This window comes from Trachymyrmex cornetzi, unplaced genomic scaffold (assembly GCF_001594075.2).
Source record: "Trachymyrmex cornetzi isolate Tcor2-1 unplaced genomic scaffold, Tcor1.1 scaffold335, whole genome shotgun sequence".
Taxonomy (NCBI): domain Eukaryota; kingdom Metazoa; phylum Arthropoda; class Insecta; order Hymenoptera; family Formicidae; genus Trachymyrmex; species Trachymyrmex cornetzi.
Genome location: NW_017298058.1, coordinates 113252 through 122157, shown reverse-complemented (window position 1 = coordinate 122157; position 8906 = coordinate 113252). Strand labels below are relative to the sequence as shown.

Sequence of the window (8906 nt, the reverse complement as noted above, 5' to 3'; positions counted from 1 at the left end):
ATTTTTAAATATATATATATATATATATATATATATATATATATATGTATATATATAAGAGATTTACTATTATTCTTCTAATAATAGTAAATCTCTTCTTCTCAAGAAGAAAAATGAAAGATTCACTGTTTGATGTTAAGAGTCCATTTCTGCTAATGTAGTTTAAATTGTAATCTCGATTTAATTAACTCTTCATCTTTTTCCAGTTCTAAGAATCAGAAAAAGATGAAGAACAACTAAGATTGAAGTTAATCTACATTGGTAGAAACATAAGAAGAACAGTTTCCCTCGGATGTGTTTGAGATGATTACACCGATTACACGACTACTTACGGGGCAGTAAGAAGCCGCGGATTTCGGAGTAACCCGCGGTAAACGGGTCGTAGACCCATCTGCAGCCGACGAAGAATCGTCTGGGCGCGTCGGACTCCTGGGGGTTGGGCAGCGACCTGAAGCAGTGTCGCCACAGGCCGAGTCGGTCGAGTTGCGCCCCGACGATCCGTGGGTCGCTGACCAACCAGGAGGGCGTGCCGAAGGCGACGCACACGCAGACGAATCCTACCAGGAACACGCCGACGCCGACGTTGCCGGACAAACTCCTCTTCTTCATGTCGCCGCTCCGCGTGCTACCGAGACGATCGTGAAAGAGAGACGAGACGTCCGACCGCCTGGACGCGCAGCGTAAACTATACTCTCATGAAACACAATTCTACCTGACGGTCCCACGGCACTAATAACCACACCCAAGCGACCCGCGTTATTGGCGGAGCGAACGGCCGCGTTCTAACTAACCTAACCTAACCCGCGTTTCACCTCGACTCGACAAATTGCGACAAACAGCCCCACGCGCAAGTAGGTATCCCACGATTCTCACGAGCGGGGCGTTAAACGTAACGAATCTATGCAGGACCGTCCACAGCGAGGGCTTGGATTCTCACAATGATATCCTGGGAGCAAAAAAGAATGCTTTCCTTTATCCCCGAAAAAGGGAGATAATCTGCTGAACCTTTGGCCGAAACCGAACAATAGTATTTTGACCTGCTCTGACTTGCCTTACGTCTATATTTTCACCAATGTAAATTAACTTTAATCTTGGTTCAACTTATTCTTTATCTTTTTCTAATTTTAAGAAAAAGATAAAGTAAATTAAAATCGAGATTGAAGTTAATCTTAATTACACTGGTAAAACTAGACTCTCTTAATAAGTCAAGAGTTTTATATGAAAAAAAGAGTTCTGAAAATAAAAGAAAAAACAGCTGTTCTCAATAAATATTACGATATTGATATGAAACTAATAAAGAAATTAATAATAAATTGACATTTTTTTAAAATGTCTGTAGTATAAATTGAAAAAAAGGAGTTAAGAATTTGCGTTTTCTTGTAAAGAAAAGTTTTTTGAGGTTTTTGGAAATTCGTGGTGATCCTGCCGCTTCTCTCGTCGTCCCTGCATCCGTCAAGGTGCATAATGTGTCAGCGTGTGTCGCACGTCTTATTTATGCATATCGTTTCTCTCCTCATGATCGCATTCCGACCTTGATCCTGTAGGACGTAAGCGAACCGCGAATAGTGCGTTTCTAAGCCTAAAACTTGCTTCAGGCGATCGATAAATCGTCGCGGAGAATTCAGAATGTTCTATTTATACAAATAGGAAATAAAGATCCTAAAATGGATCAGTCAAGCTGGATCGTTTAAATAATTCAATGTGAATTTATATATTCATAAATCATATCTAATCTTGTAAACTGCGCGTCGAGTTTATAATTTTCAATCTTGAAACGCAATCCTACTTAATATAGAGTAATAATATCACAAATTAATTGGCAAGCAATTTAATAATATTGATGTCCATATCTTAGAAGGATCTTAATTATTATCTGATGCTGAGTAAGCGTTTTAATTAAAATCTGTAATTTTATTACAGAAAGTATACACCTCATCTAGGATTTATATAATTTTCTATTTATAATTTTATGTGTGCAATTGAAAAATGAGAAGACACGTATTTTTTAAATGCATTCGCACCATAAATTTCTGTATTTTTCTTTCTATTTCTTTTTTTTATTATAAAAATTTTTGATTCACATGTTAAATAACGCACGGCATAAAAAATTAAAACGCAACGATTTCCGTCTTGAAATATCTGACGAGAATTAGAAATCGTCTAAAATGGCCATAAACAATTTCTCGGCGAGGAAGAACGCTTTCTTTTCTTTTACGTGACTTCCGCTTCTCTTACAAATCCATTTCACTATTGTCATTCATATTTTCTCCCAAAAAAGACGTATATTCGTAGAAATTAACGTATGTACATCCTGTAACTGAATCACGAAAATGATGTCGTAGTTGCGCGACGCGAGTCATCGCTGAATGGAATTCCTCTGCAATACGCAAATGTGTCACCTCGAGGAGATCTCGACGAGCGATCCACAAGATGACGCATTATACCGGCCGCAACTGACATAACTGCGGAAGATTCAGCGCGGTCGATTAGAATAGAATCTAAATTAGGTCAAACGGCGAACGCTTTCCCCCGAGTTATCGCGTGCACGCGAAAGACCCGCGTCTTATAATTTACAATGACTTTGCGAGAACAAAGTAGGTCACTGTGTGCAGAAGTACATTTAATTGATTTAATTTGTATTCCAAAATTTGACATGCAAAATCTGAATATTTGTATAAGAAAAACAAGACAAAATAATGTCATACTGACTGAATCATGACAAAAAAATGACATGAATTTGATTAATATAACATCAAATTGATTTATCTTGATTTTTTTATACTTCTTGGACGAGAGTAAAAACGTGGTAGCTATTTATTAGGAAAAATTATTTTATTATATCTGTATACGGCATACAAGTGGGAGATTTATCTCTCTCAATATCAATATTTATCTATATAGAACTTATGTACAAATATATATAATTAATCCCTACAAAATTTTTTAAAAAACAATACAGATAAATGGACGGATTAGTTCAGATATGTGCGTTACACATTTAATAATATTTACGACATCTAGTCGTGCATCATTTATAGAAAATGTTTCATATAATTTAAATTTTTGTCAATGCAAGTCAATGACTTCTAGTCCTTATATATTTAAAATATATATGTATCTTAGATAATATGTATATCGACAGATTCTATAACGTTACAATGAGTAGCTGCGTAACAATTAATATAAAATTATTAGTCTTCAAAGAGATTTATCCGTGATACATGTTCAGTGGATAAAATTTGCGCTTACGCGATGTATCATTTAATACATCACGAATATTTGTTCGATTACGATGTAAAAATATGCTAAATGGTCGTATGCGTTTTTTGTTCTTCGTTCAATATTCGCTCCTGCTTCTTCCTGTGTCTACGTCCTTCGATCAAGTATAAGACACCAGCGGCTATCAGGACAAAACTGCCGACGACGGCTAAGGCGAAAGACCAACTGATATCATTGTGCTCCCAATTGGGCATCCAATCTCGACCGTCACCTCTGGCGCCGAATATAATCACCGATATAACACCACATATTCCTGCCAAAGTTAAATTGCCACCGGTTGCCCACAGAAGCAGCTGATACTTGTCATGCTGACGCGAGCAACAAGTATATAAAATAGTCAGAAAACTTCCTATCAGCAACAAGGTGAAGCACAGTGTGAAGAAGAACTGCGTGGCGACGAAGAAATCGGGTAGAAGTATGTCGTGTATGATGTAATACTCTTCTTCAAACACCCACCAACATCCATAGAATCTGGTATCATAGAGATGACGCGGATCCTGGAATCCTTGGAAACACACCTGCCAGAGACCTGCAAACAGCATTGTTTCTCACTTTTGTCGTTGCCAGCTAAATGTCTCATACTTATATAATCACATTATTAGAAAATAAATTATTAATTGGACATAGTAGAAAGGTATATATGTTTCAAAGTAGTTTTTCAAATACAATTACCATTCCATGAGAAACAAAAAAAAATTCTGCGATAGGAGAAACAGAATAAATAAAATAATAATTTTCTGACGATCAATCCTATTATGTATATAACACAGTGTACTGGTGGATATTAAAGTTTTTGTATTTGATTTAATTTAAATGTAAAAGTGAAATTCAAGTATTTTGAATTATAAAATACATATTTCATTCAACAACACAATAAAATGTATCGAGAATTTCTTTAATCTGTTTCTATATTGAACACACAGCTTAACATCAATTTGTATACAACGGCTTTAGTTAATATGCATCTTATAACAGAGTTTGATCATAGACAATTTTGTCAAAATCCTATGAGAAAAAGATATATATAATTCTCCCTGTATATATACTATCTCATTCTAATTTCTATTGTTTCACTCGTTAACTTTAATTAAGATCATAGAGTGAGATAGTATAAGTTTTCAGGAAATACACTTAAGTCAAGAGAAAATCAAAATGACTTTATTTTGACGAAAGTCAAAATGAAAGTTAAAATAATGATTTTTGGTTACAAAATTTGACTGTCTATTGACGTTAAGAATTAAAATAGTCATTTTGTTCTTTTGTTGATTTTTGTGTGTCTTTGAGTTAGAGTGATATATCTAATATTCATTTCTATCAATTAGTACCGAATTCGGTCACTTGCGTTATACGGGAAGAAATTATATGTATCTTTCTTTCTTCTAGGATTTTGACAAAATCGCTCGTAGCCAGACTCTAATATAGGATCTCTAATATGCATCAGTGCGCACTGAGTACATTCAATCGAATTTGTTAATAATAATTTCCATCAATGTAAATCAACTTTAATCTCGGTTCAACTTACTCTTCATTTTTTCTAGTTCTAAAAATTAGAAAAAGATGAAGAAAACGATGAAGAGTAAGTTGAATCGAGATTAAAGTTAATCTACATTAGTGGAAACAAGCATAAGAGATACCAAAATTGACAATTCCTTTGTATCTATGTCCAATATTTGAATATAAATTTCAAATATAAGTTATTTATAGATGTAAGTATAGATGTATACGCATCCAGTCACGTATAATCTTACCAATCTTGACGAATTGTGGATTCTCCAATTTCCCGTCGGTCTCCAACCAGTTGGGTGTGGTGAACGCGATCACCACCAGAACGAACGCCACCGCCGTGCATGCGACGGCGGCCTTGCCCGTCCTCGTCTTCCCCATCACTCGCAAGCGTCACTCGAATGTATACGTAACGAAGGACGGTGGAAAAGGAAGCGTAAACTCCTCGTGTTCGCCGTATATTTTAGTATCCCACCTGGAACGCACAAGTATGCGACTTCCTCAGTCCTCTTGGAGGAAGCTTATCTCAGCGCGCGAACGCTAGAGCGCGTTGTTTGCGCCGGTTGCGCGTTCCGCAATGTGTATCCCTTCCCCTGGAATTTCGACGACCTTTCTCTCCCCTGCTTTACGGAGGAACTTTTTGTGCCCATTAAAGAAAATTAAGTCATAAAATCTTTTTATCCTTTTAACTTTTCTCTTTTTGTCTGTCTTCTTTTTATCACAGAGCGCACGCTTCTGTAAATTAAAACTTCTTGAGAGTTATACAACAAAATAATAGACCTTGAATAATTTTAATAACTGTATATGGAACGAATAAAGATTTTAATAATTTTTCTCAACAGTCTGGTACGAGCCTACGGATGTTAAAACGGCGGCGAAGATATTCCAAGTTGGACCACAATGGAAAAACGTACTGCACTTTGTCTCGCCTAACCAGAACGAACTAAAAGTAATAGGCGAACACTTCAACATCCCCGTTTCCGAGAGTATGGACCTGGTGGCTACAAAAAGCGTGGCTGAACAGTTGATCGAACACGTTCCAGTTGTCGTGACCACCTTAGGGGCGCAGGGAGTGTTGGTTTGCATCCCAATTGCATTTTAAATTCGTTATCTAAAATTTATTTCTACCATATAGATTAATAGTAAATTCCGTCACTTGCATTACATTAAATTAAAGCATATTAAAAGCAGCTATTCATGAAATTATATATACATAGTTAAATATAGAAACGTATAAACATTTTGACCAATTAAATACTCAATGATGATACTGTCACGTTATTTAACAGAATATTATTGTTAAAATTGATTTTATCATCTAATTATATAAGAGAAATCCTATTTTCGGTCAAAGCGGATTCTGTGCTTAAATATTTCCGTGTGAATTTATATACATCCAATTCTGCAAATCGCGCGACAAAATCTTTTTCAGTGTCGAAACGCAATTATGAACAGAATTAAACTAATAATATCACATATTAAATTGACAAGTAATTAGTGCTAATAATAAGTATGTTATAAAAATATTAATATATAATTTGTTGTTAATAAGAATCATAAAAACTGCGAATGGTTTATTGGAAAAAATATTACCAGAGCTGAGCACACAATTATTAAATTGCTGTGGTATTACTTCTCTAGTTCTGTTTATGATTGCCTTTCAAAACTGAAAAAGTGATTTCGGCACGTGGTTCGCAGAATTGGATGTATTTGAATTCACACTGCGAAATATTAAAGCATCAAGATTCGCTTTGACCGAAAATAGGATTTCTCTTATATAATTAGATTTATTCTCATCGGTCCAATTTCAAATTATTGATTACATTATGCCACTGCATTTTCTATAGATACTTTATATAAAGCAGTCTTTAATGAGTACTAAACATAGTGCAATTGAATTTATCATATTTAAACTTGGTTTAATTTATTCGTTTGTTTTTTTCTGATACTTAGAACACTGGTAAAAGAATCTGGTTGAATTAATTGGAATTCTAGCAGACAAATATAAGAATTTTATAGTTATTTTTTAAATCTATTATATATCTAATCACGATGATTGGAAATCCGATTGATATGATTAGAATGTTTCATTCATTTTCAACTGAAATTTTTTCTCAATGTAGATAACGATAAAAATTATAAATCAAGATTAAAATTAATCTAAAATTAATCTAGAGGTAGATATAAATCAACGACAATGTTTCGACATATGTACTCGTTAACTTTCTATTTTGCAGGTGACCCGAAAAGCTTTGCAAAACGAGCCCTTCTACGACGAGCGTGGCGAACTGATCACCGACTCCTCGATCGCGTCCCGATTGTACCCCGCCGTTGACGGCGCGGAAAAAGCAAGCGAGATACTCAGCGTAAGCGGGTGCGGAGATTGCCTCACTGCCGGAATAATTTACGGGATTCATAACAATCTCGACGAGATCGGTTGCATTTCTGTGGCTCTAAAAGCCGCTTCACTCTCGCTGAGATCCTTCGACGCGGTTCCACGAACACTTGGAGACGCTCTCCGACGATAAACCTTTGTTTTAATACAATATTTTTTATAATTAATTTAAATGATTGTCTACGATTGGCATTTAAATTTTGAATTGTATCCTACTTTTTATAAATACGTACTTTGTTATTACCAACAATAATCATATTCTTAGGGAAAATAAAGGACAAATTTGAAAATTTTAGTCTTTATTCTTAAGTATTTCCAAACTAGTTTGCGATTGTCAGAAATCTGCGCATTAATTTAAAAAAATTTTTTTATACAATATACTTGAAATAAATCCTAATAAGCACAAGTCAACATAACATTAAAGTCACATTAAAATAGCTGCAAATTTGATTATTAAAAATCACTTTTCAATCAATCACGATTCGTTTTGATGTCATTTGGATATTATTGTGACTGTAATTCTGTTTGAGCTAATACTGCTGCATATTATAGAACAAAATTTGTCGGTAATTTTTTCATAAAAATTCGCTCATTAGTACACATTGTAATAATAATTGGGAAGGAATTCCCCGTAAATTATTGATGAAAAATTGAGTTCTGAGAAAAAATAAATGACTTTAAGACAGTTACTTGAAATAAAGGACTGTTCTTTATATACGACAAAGGACGTACGAGCACCGTAACTATACTACACAATTACTGGTATTACTACTACTACTACTGAGTAAACTGTTATTTTACATTGATTATCGCGCAAGGGATTAGACAACGTATTTGTAAAATCAATATGGATGTTTTTCCACCTACGCAGCGTCGTCCGATATGTTTGTATCGATGATCGCCGGTAGGTTGGAATTATCGGAGACGACCGATAGCCCATCCCTGAACGTTCGTTTCTTGAAATCGCTTCGATCGTCCTGTCGGAGTCGTTCAAAGAACCCGTAGAACGGACAACGCATTCCCCAAAGCGCTACAAAGTGTACGTTACACGGTGATGCGACAAGTCGATCGGTAAAAAAAAGAAGTAGGTCTCACGTGCACCTTCCGCACCGTCCGCACTCGGAGACGGCGACGGACGTGGACGGACTCCAAGTGCGCGGCATTAAACAAGACAAGGACGGAACGTCGGGAGTGCGACCAGGTGCAGCAAGAGTTCGAGCGGCGAGCACGAAGCAGCACGAAGCTGCAAGTAGCGTAGCGGCTACGCGAACGGAGTGGTGGGGGACCAATGGCGGGGTGTCGGAGGCGATCACGTGGCACGCTCCATGTCGTTACGTGTATACTCGGCGACCGAGAGGGCGCGACCTGCGGGACCGAGAGAGACCGAGAAAGACCGAGTTTCGGGACGAGCGCGTAAACACGAGGGAGATAGGTTAGATTCGTATTAAAGAGAAAGAGAAGTGTCGACGGGGTGGGGCGCGGGGAGAGGAGTGGCAGCACGAGCACACATACGTGCAATATGCCCTTATACTCCGACCGCGTACTCTCGCGGGCAGACGTATTCATTGGTATATAGTTATATACACACACACACCGCGGTAAACGTAGAAACGAAAGAGCGAGAAAGGGAGAGAGGGAGAGAAACGGACCAAGCGAGCGCCGTTACGATAAAAGACAAGTTTTTCGGAGAGCGTATTCGTTTCGCAGAGCTGTTCAATGGTCGTGGCAG

General features: G+C 36.8%; 4 protein-coding genes across 6 annotated transcripts in view; 2 read left to right on the top strand and 2 right to left on the bottom strand.

The window, feature by feature from the left end:
* sinu (claudin family member sinuous) overlaps positions 1-805 on the bottom strand; it is a 1702-nt gene extending 897 nt beyond the window's left edge. Inside the window, exon 1 of the mRNA XM_018510392.1 lies at positions 333-805. Within this exon, the coding sequence (XP_018365894.1) occupies positions 333-609 (277 nt within the window). The 5' untranslated portion in view covers positions 610-805. The remainder of the gene's footprint in view (positions 1-332) is intronic.
* The window catches only part of LOC108763073 (pseudouridine-metabolizing bifunctional protein C1861.05), a 27671-nt gene extending 20261 nt beyond the window's left edge, over positions 1-7410 (top strand). Inside the window, exons 8-9 of the mRNA XM_018510387.1 lie at positions 5625-5860; positions 7020-7410. Of these exons, the coding sequence (XP_018365889.1) occupies positions 5625-5860; positions 7020-7310 (527 nt within the window). The 3' untranslated portion in view covers positions 7311-7410. The remainder of the gene's footprint in view (positions 1-5624; positions 5861-7019) is intronic.
* On the bottom strand, positions 2942-8258 carry kune (claudin). Of its 3 annotated transcripts, none has more exons than XM_018510395.1 (3): positions 8041-8258; positions 5028-5257; positions 2942-3808 (listed from the first exon to the last, which is right to left on the bottom strand). In XM_018510395.1, exons 2-3 carry the CDS (start codon positions 5161-5163, stop codon positions 3306-3308), a joined length of 639 nt encoding a protein of 212 aa, XP_018365897.1. In that variant the 5' UTR covers positions 5164-5257; positions 8041-8258; the 3' UTR covers positions 2942-3305. The 3 variants fall into 3 exon arrangements, with proteins under 3 accessions (XP_018365897.1, XP_018365896.1, XP_018365895.1); XM_018510394.1 differs by having other exon boundaries at positions 8045-8258; XM_018510393.1 differs by lacking the exon at positions 8041-8258 and having other exon boundaries at positions 5028-5440.
* A 22-nt stretch (positions 8259-8280) lies between these two features.
* IntS6 (integrator complex subunit 6) overlaps positions 8281-8906 on the top strand; it is a 6863-nt gene continuing 6237 nt past the window's right edge. The window contains exon 1 of the mRNA XM_018510385.1: positions 8281-8745. The gene's annotated coding sequence lies outside the window, so the exon portion shown is untranslated. The remainder of the gene's footprint in view (positions 8746-8906) is intronic.